A 25589-nucleotide genomic window follows, 5' to 3' on the forward strand; every position below is an offset into this window, starting at 1 on the left:
AGATAAGGCTTCCAGGAGCAGGCCTGGCCACCGTCCAGGGTTGGAGCAGTGTTCAGCGCACAGGAGCCTTTCTTGCTGAGCCCTGAAGTGCTACTCTGATAGCAGGCTAAATAACAGCTAGTAAATGTGGAAGGAACCCAAGCCCAGCACTGTCTTTATTAACACCTTTATTGTGCCTTACCTGTGTCTTGGGAGGTTTCTGGAGTGTGTTGGTGACACCCTCCTGTATAGATGAATTGGCTGATGAGGGAAGATGCTCTGCTGGACCACACATTTACAAACAAAAGAATACTGTACAGATATGTGATGCCTGGGGGCAGCTTTGGCTGGCAACCTGGAGAGAGGGGAGCTCAGGATTTTGAGAAGAAGGAAAAAGGCAAAAGTCAAGGTTCAAGCCTTGATTTCAAGAGAACAGACTTCAGCCTGATCCTGCTTGGGAAAATCCTTTGGAAGGCCCTGGACTGAAGAGGTGTCAGGGAGATCCAATCGATTTTCAAGAATAACCTCCTCCAAGTTCAAGAACGATCTGTCTCTGCATGTAGCAAATCAAGCAAAGGCAGCAGGAGGCCTGCAAGAATGAATAAGGAGTTTCTGACTAAACTAAAAAATAAAAAAGAAATTTATAAAATAGATGGAAGGGACAGGTGACTGGGGATGGATATATACACTCTGTCTGAGCCTTGGTCAGGTCTGATTATTAAAATTATTAGAGATGCCTCTGCCCAAATTAAGGTGCAAATGAGACCCTATGCTGAAGTAAATAGTATGAATTTTATTTAACAGTAAATGTGAGGTAGAGACAGAAAGAAGTATAAAAAGAGACAAGAAGGGAGAGAAAGAGCGACAGAGAGACAAAGTATAAAAATGTCACCACTCCATAGATTCCAACAGCATCCCATTGGTCCTCTTCTTGTCTTCTCAATCATAGGGTCCCACAAAACACAGACTATGTTACAGACTAATATACATTCAGCCCAGGTGGGAGCACCCAGGTTCCTCTCCTGGTATCTTCAGAAAGAGAAAGAAGGAGAATCCATGGAACTACAGGCTGGTAAGCATGACAGGAAAGGTGGTGGAGCAAATCACAGGATTTGATCATAGGAAAGGTGGTGGAGCCAATCCTCCTGGGAGTAGTTCAAAATACAGGAAAGATAAAGTGACTTAGAGTAGTCAGTGTAGGTTTATGAAGGATATATCATGCCTTACCAAACAGATAGCCTCCTATGATGAAATCACTGGGTGTGGATAAAGAGAGAACAGTGGATGATGAGTGCCCTGTCCAATTCTGGGCTCCCCAGTAAAACAAATGAGGATAACTGAGTCCAGAAAAGGAACACAAAGATGATTAAAAGTTTGGACCATCAAGGAGAGAGAAGAGAGCTGGGACAGTTCATCTGGAGTAGAGAAGGCTCATGGAGATCTTAAAGAATCTGTAAAGAATACAGAAAAAATGAAAAGTTCATTAAACATTTTTAAAAAATGCTTTTTTATTGTCTGTGTGGTCAAACAGTGAAATACATTGCCCAGAGATTGTGAAATCTTCATGCCTGCCTTTACCTGCCCTGCTTTGAGCAGGGTGTTACGTTCAGTAATCTCCAGAAGTACTTTCCTGCCTCAGTGCTTCTGTGATATTTGAAATGATACTGAATACAATTTATAAAAGAAACTCCTGATGAACTTTTATCAGGTAAAGGTAGCATCTTTTGTTGTTTTGTTCCATGGTTTCAATTTACAGTTACAAGGGAAATTACATAAGCCAATGCATATTAATTTAGGACCTACTCTTACAAATTTCCCTGCACTTGATGTTAGTGATAGTCTTCAAGAACCACACTTAAATCTACATGAATTGGACAAAAGTTTCACCAATGTGATTCAGCCCCATTCTTAAAGGAGACTGTCTCTGTGGAGGACGGTATTCTATGCTCTAAATTCCTCCTGTGGCGTTTCAAATTGACCCTCATGGGAGGGGCACAGTGCAGGTTACAGATTATCGGAACTGTTCTAGCTTGACTTAGACATGCCCATGTGTAGCTCTGTAACTGATTCTCATCACACAAATACTCTTCAGTGCCTGAGAGGGTTAAAACTGCTGCATTGTCACTTTGGTCCAGGCTTTTGTCCAGCTCCAGAGCAGCATTCCGTCAATGAGTGGGATGCTTCCATCTGCAGCCTCAGTGAGTGCTCTTACACTTCACTTATTGAATCTGAGGTACAACAAATTTCCTTTGGAACTGGCACATTTCAGGCTGAATCTGTGCTGTATGATGCTTTCACTGCTGTCTGGCCCCAGGGACAAGCCATTTTACTTTTCCCAGAGTATTGCTGACCCCCCTGTTATTAGATTTTGCCCTTGGCAGACATTCTGGTCCTTGCCTTATTGCTTTTTGAGTTGCACTGTGTTCATATATTCCCAGGTGACTGTTCAAATACACTTGGTATAAAATGCTCTGCAGTTCATCTAAGATTTTTTGCTGCAAGCTCCAAAGGATAGACTTTAACTTGGATTTTGTTAGACTGTATGGATCTATATAAACAAATATCCTTGAGAGAGGGAATTGTATCAAATTATTATTAATTTTTGAGCTTTTTGAAGTAGAAATATGCATTCACATCTGAGCATTGTCTGTGTTCACACAGGGCTGATGGACATGGAAATATGCAATAAGTAGTCAAACGTGGTTCCTTTATCAGACTAAGGGTTGCAGTGGTGAGAGAGCCACAAACTCTCACTCTTTTAACACAATGATTCGTGCACCACTGGCCTTTTAACTGTGTAGCTAACAACTCTGTATTCATTCCATACCCCAGAATTAATTGGAATACAAACTGGCAAAAAACTCTGTGCAGAATGTCAATGTTTTGTATTTTTTTTAAAGTAGGATATTAAATTACCTTATAGTCTATGATATTGATTTGTATGTATATGTGTGTATATATATATATATATATATGCATACCCACAGAGAGATGTGTATTAGCATGCCTCTGAATTATGCTGTCATTTATACAGCATAACATTTATACATATGTCATATTAGGTAACATAAATATGATGGTGTAGGTCACTCCCTTCAAGACATTAATAGATATATGTATGTATCTATTAACAGATATAACATTAATAGCTGTGGTGTGAAAACCCTATGTCATTTTAGATGGCAATCTTTTGAATGCATACATTTCTAATAATCTGAATTTTGGTCACCAAAATTTAAGAAAATATACAAAACTGTTAGAGACGATCCAAAGGAGGGCAACAAAGATGGTGAAGGGCCTTGAGGGGAAGCCCTATGAGAAGCAGCTGAGGTCACTTGGTCTGTTCAGCCTGGAGAAGAGACTGGGGGGACCTCAATGCAGTCTGCACCTTCCTTGTGAGGGGAAGAGGAGGAGCAGGCACTGATCTCTTCCCTGTGGTGACCAGTGGCAGGACTGGAGAGAATGGCCTGAAGCTGTGTCAGGGGAGGTTGAGGCTGAATATTAGGAAAAGGTTCTTCCCCCAGAGGGTGGTTGGGCACTGGAACAGGCTCCCCAGGGCAGTGATCACAGCTCAAGAAGCAACAATTTCAACAATGCTCTCAGGCCCATGGTGTGACTCTTGGGGGTGTCCTGTGCAGGGCCAGGAGTTGGACTCGATTATCCATGTGGGTCCCTTTCAACCCAGCATCTCCCATGATTCTGTGAATACCTTTTTTTTACAAAAACTATTGCTTTCATTATCTCAGACAACACTTGTTTTTAAAAGGTATGTTGATAACAAGTCTGGTGCTCAAGGTTAAAATCCTTTACTGTTGTGTATGCCACACAAAGAGGAGAGGTAGAATCCAGGATGCAGTTATGCTTTCCTTGATTCTTGTCAATGTAATTGCATCTTCAATATCTTCAATTTTATCTCTTCTCTCAGAGAAAAAGGTCTCTACTAGTGACAGAGAAATAGTGAGGAATTCCTGAAAATTAATACTGTAAAATGAGTTTCACTTTTATGTAGAGCTCAACGCAGCCTGTAATGTCTTAATTTGATGGAATTTTCAAAAATGTTATTATTTACAACTGAGATGTATAGATTTATCATCAACTCTGCCAATTAAAATAGAATTTTAATAGACTCTAATAGACTCTAATTAATATTAATATAGTATTAACATAGAATAATAGATAGGCAGAAAATACAAAAATAAAACAGCATAGAGATACATAATGTCACATGGAATTTCAGTTATTTTTTACGATGATTTTATAAAGTTTGAAATGTACATATACCAGAGAAAACACAAACAAATATAAACACAGAAATACCACCCAAATTGTTGTTGTGCTTTCATGTTCTTACTGCCTGGACAGCAGCAGAGTAAGGGCTCAGGGGCAACATCTGGTTCACCCAGCCTAACAAGTTACTTGGTGTCAGCTGAGCCCTGCTAACCACCTACCTGGGTGGCAAATGCAAGCTGGTATGGTTTATATTACCTGTCCTTAAGTGTGGTCTCAGCTAAGACAGATTTCTTTGCATCATCTCCATGCTCAGTGTGCTTCCCTGGCCGCCTCTGCCTGCAGGAGATGGCTGAGTTGCAGTAACCTGTTTGTGTGCATGAAGGGATCAGCTGGCATCATCAAGCAAATCTTGCAGCGATCCTCTAAGCCATAAACAGCCCAAATTAGCTGCCTTCTCCCATGACAGTGCTGCAGCAGGGCTGCAAATTAATGATAGGTTCACACCACCCCACCCCAGTGCCTTTGGATGGCAAGGAGGCTAAACCAGTACAGATACATGGTTCCAAAAAGGTGGAGCAAGGCAGGACATTTCAGGAACATTTTAGCAGAGGGTGCCTATAAAAGCCAGCTCACCATGAATTTGGGAGATCTGGGTACAGCTTTCACTCAGCAAGATGTTTCAGTCCATACTTCACTTTAGTTCAGCAAATCATCCCTCTGACTGCAATGATCCCTCCTCCATGCTCACCCCACATCTGAACACCTCACTGAGCATCTCGCTGGTAGCCGTACTGCCAGCCCAGGGTGACCTTGATTGAGCCTGTGAGGAGCTCATTGTACCGGGGTTCTGCTGGGGCCAAGAATTTAGAATTCAGAGAAGAACTGGAGATTTAAACAAGTAACACGATTATCCAGAGCTATTATAGCTAATTCCAACAACAACTTTGGAAGAGAGATAAAGCCTCATGCTTCTGGGTATAGGCCAGCCTCTAACTACACTTACTAATAGCCTAAGACCTCCAGTTACCAAACACCTGCTTTCAGCTACTTTCCACGCACTGTTCTCTGAGCAATGACCATCATCAAAGAAGGATGAAACATCAGACATAATTTAAACCTTATCCAAAACACCAATTTCATTATTTCCAAAATTGCTAAATCCCCTCAGCCCGTTCTTTGTTTAAGCTCTAAAAGGGGAAATCTTCAACTTTAGAGGGTAATGGTGAATGCTTAGAAGTACTCAAGTATTTGATCCTCTCAGGAAACAGAGGTGCTGTAAAGGCAAGAATTGACATAGCACACACTACCAGTAATAACAGTAATGAGCTTGAATCATGCAAATATACTAACTGATCAAACTGGTTTGCCTATCAAGTTGTTGTCCATACCTAATAAGGCAAAGCTCTTTAAAATTTCTCTCCAAACAGGATACAAATGGCAGCTTGTTTGTGGAAAGACAATTTATCTTATTGAAAAAAAAAATCCTCTTATAAAAAAAGGTTCAAGAAAAATAAGACATTTTTCCTCTAAATTTACCTATTTCCACTTTGTGTGTTTATGTATATATACACACACAAACACAAACTCAAAATTTGAGTTTAAAGACTGATTATAAAAGATTGCATAATATGAATGTTCTGGATTCTTTGTCTACTAAAATCCAGCTTTTTGGATAGATGACAAAATTCTAATGTCATTTCAGTCCACACTTGGATAAGAACTCTATCAATTAATATTGCAATAAGTAAAAAATATGTTTTCATTTTCAAGAACATCAAAAAATATAAAAAAAAATTATTCACTGATAAGTTGCACACAATATTAACATTCTGTGGGTTTGCCATCAAAGCTGCTAAAATGATCAAACACCTCTAGGTAATGGGTAGAAGTTCCCAGCTAAGCTGCCTAGGTAAAATTCACTGTGCTCTTCATTCAAAATAAAGGGACAGTCATGTCAGTGGAATTATTTACTCAGATGGGTTCAGTTTGCAAGTTTGGCATCCCTTGTTTTGGAAAACAGATGACTGTTGAGACACTGGCATTCATATGCTCGAATGCTGTTACGCTTTCATAACTTCTGATTATCAGAGTCATGAGATAAACCTGGATTTTTTGCATTTTAGAGTCCAGATGTATGAAAAAACAAAGCACAAGCTGCATGCTGCATTCAGATGGGAGCATGATTATAGGTATAGAGAGACAATCACAATTATGGTAACAAAATTTTAAAATATGTATCTGCTGTAATTAAATGTGTACAGCCCTCTTAGTATGGACACAAGTAGAGCTGCTGTATATCTATATATATATCTGCTATAACTAGTGATGTAACTGCATTCACACTTACACAGATTAGAACCAAATTTCATCCAAAGCTGAAGTCATTTCATCCAAAGCTGAAGTCATACACGGAAAACTCCCTTCAGAGGTTTCATTTTTGCACTAAAGTGCAAAAATTAAACCTCTGAAGGGAGTTTTCCGTGTTTTTTTGCAGTGACTGGCATCTTAAAGACATCCAGAAACAAGCATATATTATCACCAGGGCAGTGATTCAAAATTTACTGTGTGTAAAACTAGCGCACAACAGAAACACTGTCCTTTCAGCAAGGAGCCAAACAGAGTACAGAACTGTTGCATGAATTTTCCTGTAAAGCCTTTAGCAGCCAGACTAATCCCAGACACACCTCGTGCTGACCTTTACACACATACGCACAAAACTTTCTGGGAGACTTCCTTCCCCCAGTTCGTCCTTACTTCATCTCCCAGCAGGGCTGCCTGCTGGACCTGGTGATCCTGCTTCCGTAGGAAGGGAGAGAGCCTCCACCTACCTTGCTCTCCTTCCTTCCCTGCCCAGTCCCTCACCCCCTCTCTTCCCCTCAGGCTGGCAGGATTCCTGGGGCAGAGCATGCAATCAGTTTGCAGGGAGCAGCCGCAGCCAGAGGAAAGATGCAGAAGCACAGCCAGAAGGAGCACCTCTACAAGCTGCTGGTGATCGGGGACCTGGGAGTGGGCAAAACCAGCATCATCAAGCGTTATGTCCACCAGAACTTCTCTCCCCACTACCGGGCCACCATCGGGGTGGACTTTGCTTTGAAGGTGCTGAACTGGGATGCTGAGACTGTGGTACGGCTGCAGCTCTGGGATATTGCGGGTGAGTACAGAGGAGAGCCCTTTGCCCCATAATCTACTGAAGAACAATACAAAATACAGACCCCAATTCATTTGTACTGATCTGAAAGCTAGGAACTGCCACTGCCTATGGAGTGAGGGAGAGCAGATTGAGGAGAGAAAACTTTGAGAGCAGCCTGACATTTTGGAGATTCCCTAAAACCAGCAGACTCCCAAACTAGGGAAGCCAGAGAGTCAGAGTGGAACCTGTGCTAGCTGATTTTTCTCCCAAGCCCTTGGACATATTAAGGGACTCAAGCACCTTTCTCCAAATGCCCCAGTTGTTTTCCCTGCCGCTGACAATGTTCAGTTTTGCTTCCTTGAACTAACAGATCTCTATGACAGGAGGAAGAATAACAAGAATGTCCTGCTAAATCTTTTTAATTTGGTGGAATAGATGAGGCATTCAGTAAGATGATTAAAATTACTTTTATAGTTAAAAAAATAAAGAAAATGTATATGAGTTAGTTTATCAAAATACCTTCCTTCTTCCTCTCTCTCATACCTGCCCTCCTTCAGTCCAATGAAAGCAACTTCTTACATATTTTGGAAAGAGAAATATTCTATTTGGCAGTCATTCTGGTTGCTAAAAATATAATTACTCATATTTAAATATCCTTATTCCAACATTAAGCAAAACAAAAGACTATTAACCCTCTGCAAGGAGAGAAGCAGTAAAGTCCAGATATCCCCACATGGTTACATCATTAAAACCCACAGAATTTGACATTGTTGCTGTCAGTGCTTCAGACATTTTTGATTTGGCTTCAAATTAAGCAGGCAACTTTTTTGCCGCCACCTTTCTGAAAAATAAATCATTTTTGTTTCAGTCCAAGAAATGAGTTTATCTTGATGGCATATATCCCATGCTGTAAGTAACAATTTTTCATTTTGTGAATGTAAGAATCAAATACAACTGTAACAATAGATTACAACATAAAGGGAAGCATTTGAAAACTCAATTAAATTAAGAAATTACTTTCATTAAATAGGGAATAAAGGTGAACATCATATCAGCTGTTAGGCAACTGTACCAGCCTGTGACCTGAGTTGTGAGCCAACTCAGGCTCATTGATCTAGTCTGGAACAGCACTGGGTAAAACTGGTGAAATGAAAAAATTCTTGACATTCTTATTGGTGGAGGGAGTGCTTTTCTGCTGCACTGAGCTGTCTCATGTCTGAGCTCTGAATTTGGCACTGAGGTACTAAAACTTATGCAACAACACTGCTTTATGTAAAACGTATAAACTCCGCTTTTTCACATGCTAATTCAGTCTTGTGGTTTTATAGTTTTAAATACATATGTGCTCAGTTTTCTTTATTAAAAGATAGAATAATGTGGCAAACATTTATTTTACAGTTCACCAATGGCTGATTGTAACAACAAATACGTACACTGCCAGAAAAACATTTCTGTATGAGGAAAAAAGCATTTAATAGTAAATTCTGACTGTATCAGGGACTTAAAGAATGAATTTTGCATGCCTTGTTTCAGAGATTTATTACACTACTAATCATGTGCTGGCGGATCATATGATGTAGCTTTCAGTCAGGCTGCAAAAGCAATTACACCTAGTTGTAGTACTGAATGACTAGCATGCTTTCTGAGTTATCACACATGACAGAGAGAATTACAGCACAGTACTAAATTTCGTATGAATTGCCCAATTCAAAGCATCATTGTGAAGGTCAAGACAGTGGTTGGTAATAAAGAGTTGCTGTCTTAGCTTTGATGACTTCTGTTTAAGGAGTTTTAGCTGTTGCTGGCTGTGTATAGAGAGCAAGTTCTGTAAGCAACACGCTGAATTTAGATTATCATAGTGCAGGCATAAAAGTTATCACACATAAGGCATTTGGCTGATGACAGAAAAAGAGGTTCAAGAATGAGAGAGAAGTAAAACTGATTAGAAATATGGAGAGAATGGAATTGGTTTCTCCTGGCTGTAGCTGGTCATGTAAAATCATTTGCAAAATACAAATGGGCAATGAGAAGAGGGAGGAAAATAAAATCTCTGGTCTAAGAACATCCTTTCTTTTTTGATGGACTCTGTTATCAAGTCAGGCTTATCTTTTGGGGTAAGGAAATAAACTTTCAGTCCCTGACCAAGCTGAAGGATGTTGGCTTAGCATGCAGAACAGCTTGAATTGAAGCAAATTCTGTAAATACACTGATAATATTTCATATAAGGAATGATATATGAATACATATATACATATCTGGTATTATTTTAGCTCTTATATCCTCCCCCCTCCATTATACAGGCAGTGAACCCAGTACCAAGCATATGTGTACTCCTCCTTGCTTTTCATGGGTAGTAAATTGTTTAAAAATCTAGAAATAATTTTCTTTAAAATATTGTGATTAAAACTAGTGTCAAACTAATCTACATTATTAGTAGGGTTTACGTATGTTGTGACTTCATTTGAGGAGTGACACATTCCAGCTGTGGTAGGACCAAGTAGTTTGACCTGGTTTACCCTTACCATACATAAGAAGAAAATTTTGTTTATCTGGTGTCATCTAATTAAATGTAGTTAATATTTGTGTAAGATATTTTTCTGTGTTTTTTAATTTTGTAAACAAAACTATAATATCATCTAACAGCTAAATGATGAAACTGCATTTATTTAGATGAGAGAGAAATGCCAAAAAACAAGGATAACTAAGTATTACAAAAATTAATTCAGGGATAATGTAAGCTCTGCATTACATGTTGTTACTTTAAGACAGTGGTTTTAACACATACTGTATTCCTTAAACTAAGGGGGTTAGGCAGGAATAGTAAGATTAACCATAATGCTATATGATCTTATGGTGTTTGTAACAACATGCTGTCATTAAAATCTGTGAACTTATGTCTGATTCAGTGAAGTGCCTAAGTTTGAGGTGACTGAATGTTTAGTATTGAGTGTGGGAGGAGCTATACATGATAAAATTCACCTTTTTTAATTCCTTAACAACAATTCCATTTTGTTTCACAAATTATTAGTTTTGGTGTTCCTGTTAAAATGTGTCATCACCTCTACTGCTGTGTCATACATTAAATCTTGCTCCTCAGTCAATTTCTGTCTTTATTTCTCTTATCTTTTCTGCTGTCTTTGTGTGCATGTCCTTTAAATTCATTCACGAATTCTTAGAAGGAAAGCTTTAAAGAAAGTCTGAATGATATTTTGCACAAAGTTACAGTGGATGGGGTTGGCCCTGCAGATGCAGTCTGGCACACTGCTTCTGAAGAAAACAGCTGTTGCAGACAGCAGATCTGTGTGTATTTGCTATTCCCTTCTCTGGACGGCTGCTCTCTGTGCTACTGTCTGGGTTTTGTCCCCAGACAGCCCAGAGATTTCTCTGAAGACCAGCTTTAGCCATAGATTTACTGCAGGGAGGAGCTTTGAACATCAGAGAGCAGAGAGCAGCACATCAGAGTCTGCTCCCTGCTCCTTTTCCACAGCCATCTCAGCCTCCTCTTTATCATTCCTTCTGCATTTGAGTGGGCTGGGTTATTCATTGCTACCAAAAAGATATTGTTTTGTGTTTAAAAGTCTGGTTCTCATCTCATAAACTGTTGGACCAATGCTTTGGGGGAAGAATAGTTTCATTTTCTTTCCAGGTCACTTTCACCTTCAGAAGCAGCAGTCTACCCATAGATATAGACGAGCATTTCTGCACTTGTAAAATTTTTAGGATTGTTATGCTGCAGAGGGAGTAAGTGGAAACCTGTTCACTAATGCCAGGCGCAGCACGGCCTCAGCATTTTAGGCTTTTGGCAGCTGCTAAGCATTGCAGCACATATGCATAAATAAGATAGTCATGGTGATTTCTAGGCTAAGTTACCTTGAAATTACTGTTCTGCAAACATAAATAAGTCTCTTGCTGTGAGGGTTTTATCTCAGTAGAGATTGGTGCTGGAATCTGTGGGCCAGATCCTGCTGACAGCCTGCTTTTCCTCATTCTGGGGTGGTGAACATCAGCTCAAGGGCTGCTTAAGCTTCAGTCCATAAAGACAATTATTTGAATTCAAGTGCGAATACTCTAAAAGATATTTTGAAGGGAAAGGTAAAAGATGTTTAAATCTTCTCCACAGTTTCCAGCTTTTCAATGTTGACTAAAGGCTGTCTGTAAAGCCAGGTAGTTCCCAAAATCATTGTCTCTTAGGACCGTGGCAAGAAGTAGAATGCATCATAAAAAGCAGCACTGGGCAGTTTCAATCAATTTTTAATTTAAATTTTTGTGCCACATTTCAGATGCTGTGGTCAAAATTGTGGAAATTATCTGAGTTTCATCCATTTATCATTACTTTTTATACCTTTATTAGAGATGATAGTGGTTAGTGAAAATTTTTAGATTACTGAACACATTTATTTGGGGTAAATTTTTATAAGCTATGAAAGTTCAGCTGATGGTTGCTTTAAACCCATGAACTGGTAGCTTTTCCTGCTGCAGAGGTGTCACTGAGATTAGGATAAATGTGCAGGCAGCTGCTCTTCAGACAGGGATGTTTCCCTTTAGTAGAAATCTTGCTGCTTTATCATCTTGATCTCATTGGGTTCACTTCCAAGTAGAGTAGGATTCATCTGAATTAACAATTAGACATTTCTTCTCAATCTCAGACTAAAAAGGGATTCTAACCTGCAGTACTCCTAGTTAATTTTTTAATCTAATTTAGGGCTGGTAATCCTAACATAAAGCCCCATCTCAGTGGGCAAAGGCCATTGGAATTGCAGGGTTTGATGCCAAATGCCAGGGGTCTTGTAAGTGATGCAGTAAAGTACTAGGGGCCACATCAAATATTTCCCAAGCTTCTGATCCTTCCAGTGAAAAGCAAAACCAATCTTCCCCAGTTGGTCTTGCAGTAAAGCAGATTCTAATGTTCAAGGCTGCCTGAGAAATATCACTGAATACCTAATGGTTGATCTATTTTCTAGCCTAATTCCCCTAAGACATTGTGTTGCTGAAAACCTAAGGCCAGATTTTGACATCTTTAATATGTCAAGCAGTGCTATTATTATGAGCAATTCTGCTAAACTAAAAGGTTTTAGGAACCTCATCTATTAATATAGGATTTTGTTCACATAAGCAAGAATCTGTGGAAAAAAGAGTACTTCTGCATCCTTAGACATATTATTTACTTCTCCAAGCTCAATGCAAATACTAGAGATCACTTTTTCCACAATTTAAATTAAATAAAAGCCATTATGCAAAGGTCACAAAACTAAAACTCTGATTTATAAAGCACCTCTTTTTCCATTCAAACTGGCCTAATGCCTTTCTGTCAAGTATATTGATGCATTAATTATAATTGATGGAGAAAAAGACCACTTCAAAAACAGTTTAAACAGTTAATCATGCAGCTCCATTCTTTCTCTTTCTTTGAAGTGGTTGGTGATGGAAATTGGTTATCCCCATCTTCCTGCAAAATGCTGCTTTTACAAACAGACTGGGTTTTCTGTGCAGTGAAAATCCTTTGTGTCTGAAAAAGCAGCTGGAAGCCAGAGGAAGAATCAGTATCATAAAATTTGTCAGAAATTCGTGGGCCACTACTAAGCAGAAGATCAAACCTTAGGAGCCTTTTATTCCTTTAGTTACTCCCTTCATGGTGAATGATTTCATTCTGCAAATGAATAATTTAGTCAATGTTCTGTGACACCATGTCCCACCTATCCCAGCAATCTGTGTCCTAATAAATATGTGTGAGGCCTGAGTTGAGCTGTTCTCATATCACCTATAGTGTAAGCATCTCAAGAACTTTGAATGAGAAGTATAAAGTATCAGTGAAATTCAATATCCATCAAAAACTACTTGTATATGTTGTTGCTTACCTCATTGCTATGTTTCTAATTAGACCTTGGCTTTTGGTTGAAGGCACCTTCTTGCAGATGAAAAAAAGAACTTCTCAACAAGGAGATTATTGAATAGCACATGACTTAGCCATTCATCTGATTAGCCCGCTGAAAGGAATCATAAGACATTTGAATAAAAATAAAAATTAAAGAAATTTTGAATATGACCTCTTCTTTCCCAGAAAAAAATCTATTTCTATCTTGTTTTATCAATAGGACACAGTGTTTCTTTAAGATAAAAAAATTTTGACATGAATTTAGAGAAGACAGGCTTCTTCTTTGGTTTCTGAATCATGTGAATGACTGTCTTCTTGCTGCCACAGCGCTTAAAACCAAAGACAAACATCACAAACTGATGGTGTTGACCCCCTAAGTGGGTTCAGTGCTATTTCCATTAAATGAAAGTGCATGGTCTAGAAACTAAACCATTGTTACTTTTCCCTTCTCAGCCCTCCCTTACATTTGACAGCAAAATTTCTATGAGACAAATTCTCCGCAAATAACTTTCCTGGGGTCAGAGGCAGACTGCCAATCTTCTTGTCTTCCTAACCTACTCAAAATTGCTCACGTTGAGAAAATAAGGCTAGAAACAGGTTTGCATTCAATGCTTCTATTTACATAGCTGTTTTTCCCAGATATGGAAGCATGTACAGGAGTTGTCTTGCTTAAAAACTCCTATTGTTGTGAAATGTTTCAGGAGCTTATAATTCTTCTTTGGATCACAGCTGTGCTGCAGACATTAGCAGAAAATCTATTTTTTATTTTCAAGAAAAGTTCTGTGTAATTTATTTTTCCAGAGTTCCCATGAAAACAGCAGATATATTAACAAATCCGCAGCTGATCAACATACCACATCCTGATGTCATGTGTTAATTTGTTCATACTTTTAATCATATAAAATGAAAGATATTTACAAACATCCATGTTGGAATATACTAATGCACTCTTAGCTCACAAAAAACTCTATGGTTTCCCAGAAAGCACTTTGAATTCAGCAAATAAAACCATGAAGCTTGGGACAGAGCTGGTATGAAACCCTCCTCACAGATCTTTTCAGTGGAGCAATGCAGCTCTTCATATTGCTACTGCTGTGCTATTTCTTAGAGCACTTTCCATGTTTGTAAGGCTTTAAATTCACCTTCCTCACCTCTGTGTTTTAGTTTGTCAATAAAAGTAAATTTGTAATTATACTGATGCCTGGTACGGCTCCAGAGCTATATTATGGTACTGCTGGTTATTATAATTTGCATGAGAATATGCAGAATCCTCTTCATCCTTGAGCAGTTCAGTTGTGTTAGATGTTTTAGACAAAATACCATAGTACCAAGGAGTTTCCAATCTGGTGCTTATATTTTTTTGTGACTCTTGTTGATAGTCCTATAATGTACACAAAGACTCTTGGCACTGTCCACAGACTGAGAAATCTGCTAGCCTAATAAGACCATACATTTATTCACTTATCACACTTGTTATTCACTTATAATGAACTTCATTAAATTTCCTTGGGTGTTAGCTTGAAAATTCCTTTTTCATGCAATACTCTCCTGCATTTTCATACAAATTATTCTAGCATGGTATTTTAAATTATTTAGGCAAGGAGTAGTTTCCCAGAGACTTTTAAAATGAAGTCCTGCCTTCAGTAATGTTATCTTAGAAAACCTGCTATGTGAAATCCTGACCTAGACTGGAAGCACTGATTTTTACAAGGTAATGTGTTTTTTTTCCCTCCTACTTTCTTCATTACAGGACAGGAAAGATTTGGAAACATGACCAGGGTGTATTACAGAGAGGCTATGGGAGCGTTTATTGTCTTTGATGTTACAAGACCTGCGACGTTTGAAGCAGTGACAAAATGGAAAGAGGATTTGGACTCTAAGTTGGTTCTTCCAAATGGCAAACCTGTGCCAGCAGTCCTATTAGCAAACAAATGTGACCAGGGAATAGATGTTCTTATGAACAACGGCATCAAGATGGATCAGTTCTGCAAAGAGAATGGGTTCGTGGGCTGGTTTGAAACATCAGCCAAGGTAATGTTTCTATTTCTTTTCAAATGTTTCTAAGGACAGAGAAATCAGTTCCTAAAATATTTCATTTGGTCTAAATGTGCACCTTGAAAAGCTCCTCTCTTGGTAGTGTTAATTAAAGATAGATTTGTAAATATATAGCATGCATTTTTTTTTCTTTTAGGTATTTTATTGCAACATTCTGAAATGCAGCTGCTGCGCTATGATAAGCCAGCAGTAAAGTATGTACCCGGTCAACAGGCTACTGCTCAATAGCCTGGGGAGGAGGATGACCTTAGGCAAGGCATAAAAGCTACCTCTTGTGAATGATATGAAGATGTTTTTCATCATTCTTAACAATGAATAGTATCTCTAAATATTTATATAACCACTTTGCCTGAGAAATGCTGATTTGAGACAATAGCTTCATTGCCTTAGATTCCAGAAATAAAGTCAGTCTATTGTAGTGCTTGTACAATGTTCACTGTTATAAGCTCTCATTCTCAAAAGTCTTTTCAAAAAAACCACATATCTGGGGAGGAAGGAAATATCAGTGGTCAAAAGGCTGAATGAGCTGCTCTGAGGTTCAATTCTTTGCCTTGGAACAGATTTCCCGAGTTAATGGAATATTAAGATAAAAATCAGAATGGGCACTCAGACTTTCAAATTACAAAGGCCAAAAGTACATTGGTACTGTAGATCAATTTCAGATGTCTCGGATAATTTCAGTTCGTCCAGGATTTGGAAGCTGGCATGTGAAATATTGATTTGAACACAACAATTCAGTGGATATTGTGTTGATTTTATCCTATTATGAGAGCTGGTGTCATCATTAAGAGCTCTGGGGAATTTTTGGATGTTTGAAATGTAAACAGTTTGGTTCTGGTTTAACCTAGATTTCCAGTAGGCTGGAAGCCAAAATGCTACATTTGATTGTTTAATTCCTTTTAAACAGTTTATGTAAGGTACTTAAGAACTTTTAGGGTGTATATTTGTGTTTTACTTTTCTGGTCTTGACACCTTCTTTAAGCATTAATATTTAAAAGATGTTTCACTAGTAATCAGCAGAAGTAACAGCAGGGAAATAGCAGCATATCCCAGACTGCCTAAGCATTGCATGAACTCTGGGCTGAGATTGCAGCTTTTCAGTACTTAAGGGGGCTTATAACAAAGATGGGGACAAACCTGTCAGGAGAGCCGGTTGTCATACGACAAGGGGTAGTGGTTTTAAACTAAAAGAAGGTAGATTTATACTAGAGATAAGAAATCTTTTTTTTCTGACAAAGGATGGTGAAACACTGGAACAAGTCACCCAGACATGGTGGATGCTCCATCCCTGGAAACATTTAAGGCTAGACTGGATTTGACTCTGAGCAACCCAGTCTAGCTGAGGATGTCCCTGCCCTGGCAGGCGGGTTAGACAAGATGATTTGAAGAGCCCTTTCAACCCAAACCATTCTATGATTCTATGATTCTATGTCTTTGTAATTAATGCCTTTGCTTCTCTACTGAATGGGTCTCAAATGCAGCCACTGTTTCTTAAGATGCCATTTATAGAGAGAAATTTTGGTCTAAGTAAGTATGTAAACTATCTTGCTCTACAACAGGGTACTTCCTATTCCTTCATATGCAGCACCTGGTTTGTATTTAGGTCTGTGGTTCGTCTGCTGATTTGTGCTGGGCGAGGCCAAGAGAATCCAGTGATCCTCCCTATGATAAACTACATTTTACTATGAGAATGGAATCTATACCGTGAATTCCATACATCACTCCCCAGCAAGCACGTCGACCACTCAAAAAGGGCAACCACATTTATTGTGCCAAGAGTCATTGCAGATCATGACAGAAAATGAATATGCAAACAATTTCAAAGATCACAGAGAGGTTTTACAATGATGATGGAACCAGTCTGGGGCAGAACTATGGAAGTATAAAAGATGTATAGAGAGCATTTGTTTTTTAAAGTCATAACAGAGGAATTTTTCCCAAGTTTCTCTAAGCTGCACAGAATTAAGAATTTCTCTTATTTTAGATATGTTAAATATCTAGATTCTTCTTACATTATTTAACTCCAAAAGCCAAGCAGTCCCCAGATTGACAATGTAATCATTTAGGAACAGAAAAAAAAATCCAGCTATGACAAGACTTGCTTTCAAAAGCCACTCTGAAGGGAATGATGAGAGTTGAGGGCACACAGCTGCTACCAGACTGTTCTCTGCTGCTATACACCAGAGGCTAGGACCTCTGTAATCTGTTGTTCTGTAATCCACACACCTGATTTCCACCCAGAATTGGAGGCTTCTGACTTTAAAATTATGCAGAGTCATTCCAGTAAAGATGGTAGAATCACAACATTTAAACTAAGTTAGATCAAAATAATTTCTGCACTTGATCTAAGTTCTAAACTAAACCTTGCACTTCCTTTTCTAAACAAAAGTTAATATTACTACTATTTTAGAATTCTGGATATTGTACATACCTGGTATTCTTTCAGCCTAGGGCATCATAAGTAATTGAACTTGGGTGAAATAAAAAAAAATTACTAACTCTGCTACAGAGAATAGAAACTCCTTTGAAGCAGAATAGCATGCACAAAGGAGTCCTCATATTGCAGCTATCAGTTTTAGCAGTCCAAATAGGTAATAACTCTCTTTTTGTAGTACCCTGGAATAATTAGATCTCCAGAGGTTTTCTGGAGATGTGCTTGGAAATGTTAAAGCCTTGAGAACAAACTGAATATGATTTATGCATTTTGGAAAAACAAAGGTGATTACTTATAAAAAGAACATCTTTTTGTTCTGGTTGCCTTGCAGAAAGTAGCATGCTATATATGTACCTACCATATTTCAAGCTGTCAATGGTTTTAAGCTTTTGTCTGCTCACTGGAAGATTACACCAAAAAAAATCACCGTATTATTCCCTGGTGCTATTTTCGTAAGCTAAGCACTCCAATATAAAATATTTGAGCCACCTAATGCAGGCTTATGTATTAGTTTTGATTCTTGCATTGATCTGAAGGAAATAACCCTCTTTTAGTCTTCTCCCTACAAAGACAGAAGATTTTGTTTGGATAGTTTTCCATGTGAGAAGGGCTTTATTGGGCAGCACCACCTCACAGTGTAGTCACAAGTTAGACTGTTGCCATATATCCGGTGGTGAGCCTGGTCTTTTTTATATCTGCATATTTACTTCACCCATATTGATTGCAGTCTAAGAAGCACATCCCCAGATTGTCACCAAATAACCCTTAATAGTTAATTCTTTAATAAATTTCATGACCACAACTATTGTGAAAGAATCTTTCTTTTAAGGGAAGGAAATTTCTTCTTCCTGTCACACATTAAATTATCCAGCACGTGGCCAGAGCAGCTGAGAGCTCCACTCACATTTCCAAGCCTTTAAACTGTTTTCACCACCGTGCCTAGTTCAAAGAGGTGAGCTTTTGACCTGGATTAGAAAAGGAGCAATTTCAAGCTTATTATCACTTTATTATAAAACTAGAACTTGTGCAACAAAACAGACAAGTCAGGCAAAACTAGATGTCCTTGAAAGTACCTGATTCAGAAAAAACTTAAATACCTTACAACTAGCCATGGCTGTTCTGTTATTATGCCTGAGTTCCTCTTTTTCCCTGCTGTAATTCTGCTGTCAGCAATACAGAACTAGATGAAAAGACATTCATGTTTTGTCCAAATTGCCCAGAAAGGCTGGTAGCTGTGCTTTTCAGATCCTTACAAAACTAGGTTAAGCACACAGCTCCCTGTCTCCTGAGCACCGTAACCTGGAGACTGGTGAGCAGTCTGAGTCTCTGGGCTATTTGGATACATCCTATTTGGACCAGGACAATGTTATAGTTCTGCCTCTAAGAAATGTGGATAATAAGATGTCCTTTATTCAGCTTTTGTTTGACAGGCAGTCCATGGTGTGCCACCATAGATTCAGAATTAGTTGTGTTGGAAGAGACCTTAAAAATAATCTAGTTATTAACCCCTTACAGGGCCCAGATGCTAGACTAGCAATCAAAAGTCCTCTTTGCCATTGCTGTGTTGCCTTCAGAAAGCAATTCTCTCCTCTGTTCCAGCCTTTCTTTCAAAAAACAAAGACATTAATTCTTCCTGTCTTACCAGGGAATTCTGTGAATAATACAGGCTCTACTAGCCCTTGTTTAAATCACAGATTCTTCAGTTCTTTTGACTGGACAATTATTATGAAACATGAAAAAAGCAAGCTATGCAGTATATTTGCAGAGGAACTGGATAAGCACTTCTGATTTCCATAAAGAAGAGCAAGGTTTGGGCATGTATTTGAATTAGGCTGACACTCAAAACTAATCTGCTGATCTGGTAACTTAAATCCAAGCCATCCATTTGAGACTGCCAGACCTAGTTAGGGATATGTGGCTCCCTAGATTGTCTTTTTAATTCACTCAAAGAAGTCTAACCAATCTCACAGTACAGTTTGAGGAAATATTTCAGATTCTGCCATAAAGCAAGAAATAAAGCTGAGATTTAAGGCAGAATATTTCATTTCAGATGTACAACCACTCTGCGCAGAATCCTCTGCAGAGTTTGTTTCCTGTAATTAAAAGTAGTCCATTCAGATTATCCTGTGAGTATTAGAGCTGTCCTGTAGCTCTCTGGATCACTTTTATGAAATACATTATTTAGTGCTGTCCCAAATCTGGAAATTCAGAGAAACACAAAATTGTTGAAATCAGAAAGTCATTAAGTGAAATAATTTTGTTGCAGGCTATTCAACCAGATGTAAGAATTCAATCACAGAAAAGATCTTGTTCTCAGAGTTGCTGTCTCAGCAGTTCACATCTATGAATTTCATGTTCATGCATCTAGATGGCTTTTAACTCGTATGGCTGCATTTTCCTAGGAAATGCACTGCAGGAGCACAGCACACCATCTTAATAAGGCTCTGTTCCCAGCAGTTTCCAGGGAGTTCTGCTAAGGGAGCATATGGAACCATTCCCTCAGAGTGCTAGCTCAAGGGGAAGGCAGGTTAAAGCATCTTTCAAGTTATTTCCCTGCTCCTGGATTTTAGTGCAGTATGGAAATAAAATGTGGAAGCTATGAGCTTCTCACTAGGCTCCCATCTAATACCTGAATATTTCACAATTTGTAAATGTTTGCTTATGGGAAGTCAATTTCCTTCAAGTGCAGCAGTAGTCTAAGGGCATGTCTCTAGGCAGCGCTGATTTAGAGCTCCCCAAGAGCTCTGTGCCTGCATACACATTGTTCTTCACCCTGGTTTTCAAGGTAAGACTCAGAAGCATCAGAATCAGTAAGAGGAAAAAACTGTCAATGGGAAAAGCATTCTATCAGAAAACAACCAGATAGTCAAATCTAAGATATGTGCATGGTAAAGAAACAAAATTTCTTTCATCTGGAAGTGAGACAGGCCCTTAAAACTTGTCAGGGCCTTTATTCTTCTACAAGAGCTAAGAGCCACTCTAATCTGTGGGAACTTATTTCATACATTAAAAAGGAATGCCCTAAATGTTAATGTTCCGCATCTGCAGTAGAGATGGCAAATAAGGGGGAAGGTAATCCAGAATGCAAAAACGATTGCTGAGCTTGTGTACTGCTTTGAGTCACATTCAATAATGTATTTATTTTCCCTTTAGTTGATTGTTGCTTACAAGACATTATTTCCAATAGCAGTCAGTTCAAGGGTTTTAAATAATGCAGCTCTCTTTCCTTGCCCTCAGTTGCTATCCTTTCCATAAAAGTGCCCTTTGAAGGGATATATTTTGATAAGATTGATCTACAAAGCAAACGCTAATTTCATTTATGTCCTCCAGTGTTCCTTTCTGGATTTCAGAGATTAGTCAGAGCTATTTTCTTTGCCTTGTTTTGTTTGGTAATAGAATAAAGAGCAGCGTGTTCTGATTTCCATTCCTTCTTGATGAGGCCAGGAGAAAAACTTGCACAAGTAGAAGCAGGGTTCAGGTCCTTTCTCTGGCAGATTTTGGCAGGTTGATGCAGGATAAATCACTTATGGATGGATTCACATCTCAGCTCTTGCACTGACTGGGTGTATCAGTGTATCAGGTGATGGGCCTTACTGAGCCACACAGAAATGGGCTAGGCACCTCAGGGGACAGGGCAGGACAAGGTGCTTGGGAGAGGCTTTTATAAAGGCTGGCATGCTGAATCAGGGATACAGGACTGATAAAGACACCACAACGTGGGCAAGATCCTTTTGGCCTTGCAGTAAAAGCTCTCTCTTGGGAAAGAACTTTTCTTGAGAAAGGAAATTGTTGCATTCTTACCTTATCATGTGAAGACTTCATCCTATGCACTTTCTCACTTTCCAACTAGCCACTGCATGCTGGACCAGGGTTCATGTGGCTCTGCATTTTCTTCTTTTGACAAATGGCCATAGCAGCACTTCCCTATCACAGAGAGCTGCTGTCCAGATAAACACATCAAAGATGCAGTGCTGAGGAATACCAGCCTTAAAAGCAATAACGGGAGACAGAGTGCCTCCTGTGTTTGGAGAACTGTGAAGGTAAAAGTGGCCTCAGAGGAGGCTGGATAACAAGCACTGCAGGTGTGAAGAGGAGGAAGAGGAAGAGGAAGAGGAAGAGGAAGAGGAAGAGGAAGAGGAAGAGGAAGAGGAAGAGGAGAGAAGAGAAGAGAAGAGAAGAGAAGAGAAGAGAAGAGAAGAGAAGAGAAGAGAAGAGAAGAGAAGAGAAGTCTGAACTTCAGCAATCATCACAGTTTCTATGACCTTTTTTTTGTAGGACTAAGCCATACGGGAGGTGACAGTTATGGTATTTCAACATAGAGACCCACTGAAAGATAGTTTTTCACTCCACTGTCTCACCTATATTTTCTTGCTTTTTTGAAACATATTTAATTTTATTTTCAGGTGTAATTGAGGCAGTTTCCATGTCTCAATACCATTAGTAGGTTGCCTGTTATTATTTTTCTCTGTCCAATCTTACACTCCGATTGTTGGTTTCTTTGTGTTTGAGTGGATTTTCACTTTCTCTTTTTTTTCTTTCCTCCCCTTGATTGCCTCTCAACACTTCAAGGGCCCTAAAGTCACCAGACCTCTGGATGTCTGTGTTTGGATAGCAGATCACCTTCTACTGTCTGTAGCTTTTCCACTGCCTAGCAGAATACAGATTTTTCTTTTGCAAAACACACCATAGGAGGAGAGGTGGAGAAATCAATATTTCATTAGTCAGACCAGAATACAGCAATGTCTGATCTGCAGGTCTAGGACGCCACAGGATTAAGGTTGTAACAAAAGGCAGTAATAGCATCAGAAAGGAAGCGGTCAAGGCAGGGATCTGGGACAGCAGGAGTTGCTTTGCTGGAATGACCACAGGCTCCTTGCAGCAGGTGACTTACCATATTACTTCTCATCCATACTGTGTGCCCATTGTCATCTGAACCACGGGAGCAGGCTGGAGCTAGACACAAACTCAAAACCAGTTTGTGCTGGTTGTCAGGGTCACCCTTCCTCTTCCTCCCCTTGTACCCCAGCTGAAATTGTCATCCACACAGCTTAAACAGTTCATATAAATGTTAAAGGTGAGAAACTGCCTCTCTAGACTCAGTAGACCCAGGAGAGGACTTTTTATTCCTTCCCTCTTTTTTTTTTTTTTTTTTTTTTTTTTTTTTTTTTTTTTTTTTTTTTTTTTTTTTTTTTTTTTTTGTGGCTGTTTGAGTACTGGCTGGAGATTTTTTTTTCTTCTGCATTTTTAGGCTCATATCTGCCACATGGTTTTCCATCTATCACCAGCAGGGATGAGGGATGTGCACATATATCAATTTTATGCTATTGTGGGCTTGGTTCCTTCCCCATTTCCCAGTGCTGTAAAATGGTGGCCTCTGACAAAGATGGCTGCTGTTAATACATCTGAACATTAATCAGTTTGGGTAGAATCTTAGATAGTGCCTAAGACCTTATTAAATAAACACATGCTGCTATTTCAACACATAAGCAGCACATGGGCAAATTAAATGCTCACGAGTCCATCAGTAAAAACAAACACAATGTAAAAGGTTTTTACATTTCTGTTTTTGTGCATTTAACAATCCTGTTTTGGTTTCAGTTTTCTAAGCAGTGCTGAGAGATATTTTTCATTGTCTGGGTTTTTTTTCAATAAAATTTCACAGTGCTCCGAAAAGGGCTTTCAGTGCATGCTTGAGGAATTTTCTAGTCTGCTCTGAGAGAGTCATGTGACACAGCAGAATTTTAACATCTCAGTAGAGAGATGATTCCCAGCCCCATATTACTTTCTAGCAGTTACTAGGTACATTAATATGTACTTTTCTAAAGTATTGGGGGTTTACAACTTACTGATACTCTTTACAAACAAAATATTGAAAGTTCACGCTTGTCATTGAAGAAACCTGTGAAATCTTGCACTATTTAACATTTTCAGTTAGATCCACAGATTTCAGCCCTTTACTGTGATGCAAAGGGATGGACAATGGAATTTGTGGAGTTCTGACATCAATTTCAAGGAGATTAGACAAAGTCATGGTCCAGCATGTGGTGGCTAGTTGGAAAGTGGGAGATAGCATAAAAGACAAAGAATCGATTCCTTTAGCTTTTGATTTTCCTATAAATGTGTCTTCTCTACTGAAACACACACGTTTCTTTCTTTTATAGCTAGTTTATGGCCTCAGTACAGCAGGCTCCAGATTGCCATCCAGAGGGACCTGGACATGCTTGAGAATTGGGACTAGATGGCATGTAAATGTCCCTTCCAGTCAAAACTAGTCTATGACTCAGAGATTCAACTTGAAAACCTGGGTAATCTTAGGCTGCAAATAAAACATTATCTTTACTTAGCAAGAGTAAGGTGTGTATATGCACAAATGTATGCCTATGTATTGGTATGCATTTCCATATGGATGTATGTGGCTGTGTGATACAATTGCCTAGACGATTGAAGCTACAGTGAAGTTTCTATCTCCTGCCTTGTAAAATAAGTAATCAATGCCAATAGCTACACTAGAAGAGTGCCTTTTATGCCAGAAAGACTGAATTTTCATTCCAAACATATTGGTGGCTGTTATTTACAAAAAAATAATAAAATCTTTACTCAGTACTACTGCTTATTTTCTGTGCTGCATTGAGCTGTGTCTCACTGATCAAGCTGTTTCAGCTTTACTTATTCTACAAACAGGGTAAGAACTGCTGCAAGTTAAATGTGCAGTTGATATCAGGCCCACGTAGGAAAATATGTGCTTTAGCTTTCATTTTAAACCCCTAGAGTGAGGATTTCTCTCCTACAAATGAAAACAGTGGTGATATATTTCTTCTGAATCAGTGCATTGGAGATGCAGTGCATTGCAATCAGCCTCAACAAGAAATAAGGGGGGACTCCAAACCATAAAGAACTGTTTTAGTGTTTTGTGAGTAATTTGAGATTGTATGATTTATTCAATGAAACTGGTCCATCACAGGCTTCATTGTGAGCATTGCATACAGAAATCTTGAAATTGTGGGAAAGGCTTTAAAAAATAAGTGCTATGCATGGCTGCAATTACTGGTAGGTAATTAACTATTTGGACATGAGTAACCATTATTCAAGCAGTGAAATATGGTCTTTGGAGCTTTACTTCAGGCATCGATCTTCAACACCTCTCTGGCATTTGTTTTTTAGTTTGTTGAAGCAATCAAATCACCAAGAGATTGAGGTAATTTCAAATCAGCTCTGTATACATTTTAAAACATATATGAATTATAATATACATAAAACTTCACAACTCCAGTAAGCACTATTTAACACAGAGAATTTTTGAAAACTGTTTATTACGGTAAGTAAACTTTTGATGTTGCTGAGGGAAAAATTTAATTATGCACAGGAAATATGCAACATGTTTTTATTATTATTGACTAATCAACCTCTCTTTCTCTTTTATTTCCAGGAAAATATAAACATCAATGAAGCTTCCAGATGCTTGGTGAAACACATAATTGCTAGTGAGAGTGATCCAGTTCAGTCAGTTGAACCAGATATTATAAAACCACACTTGAATTCCTCCAAGATTGTCAGTTGTTCAGCTTGCTTTAAATCCTAAGAGACTTCCAGACTATTACAAGAGCTGAACAACTATGATTCACAATTTATACTTTATTCAACGAAACCAGCCTGCCCACATTGTCCCTAAGCAGATTGTAATTTTCTCAAAAATATATTTAAATTTTTCCTTTTCTTTTTCAGCTAAAATTTATTATGAGGTGTTCATTCCTAGCAACTATTCAAAACTCTCTATGGCTATTGGTCAACTAAGACTCATAGTGATGGCTGTGTTTTCCTATTTGGGTGGTACCAGTGATATCAAAACCCATTTCTTTGCCATGTGTTTTCTGAAAATTCCTATTTGTGAT

At 38.7% G+C, this 25589-nt stretch overlaps 1 protein-coding gene across 1 annotated transcript; it reads left to right on the forward strand.

Moving 5' to 3' along the window:
- The first annotated feature begins 4949 nt into the window (after window positions 1-4949).
- Window positions 4950-25359, forward strand: RAB38 (RAB38, member RAS oncogene family). Its single transcript, XM_031066086.1, is given in 4 exon segments — window positions 4950-5053; window positions 7098-7360; window positions 14962-15242; window positions 25127-25359. Coding segments are annotated over 4 exon segments (801 nt in total). The 3' UTR covers window positions 25280-25359.
- Window positions 25360-25589: the final 230 nt, after the last annotated feature.

Source organism: Geospiza fortis, unplaced genomic scaffold, assembly GCF_000277835.1.
Source record: "Geospiza fortis unplaced genomic scaffold, GeoFor_1.0 scaffold16, whole genome shotgun sequence".
NCBI classification, from domain to species: Eukaryota; Metazoa; Chordata; class Aves; order Passeriformes; family Thraupidae; genus Geospiza; species Geospiza fortis.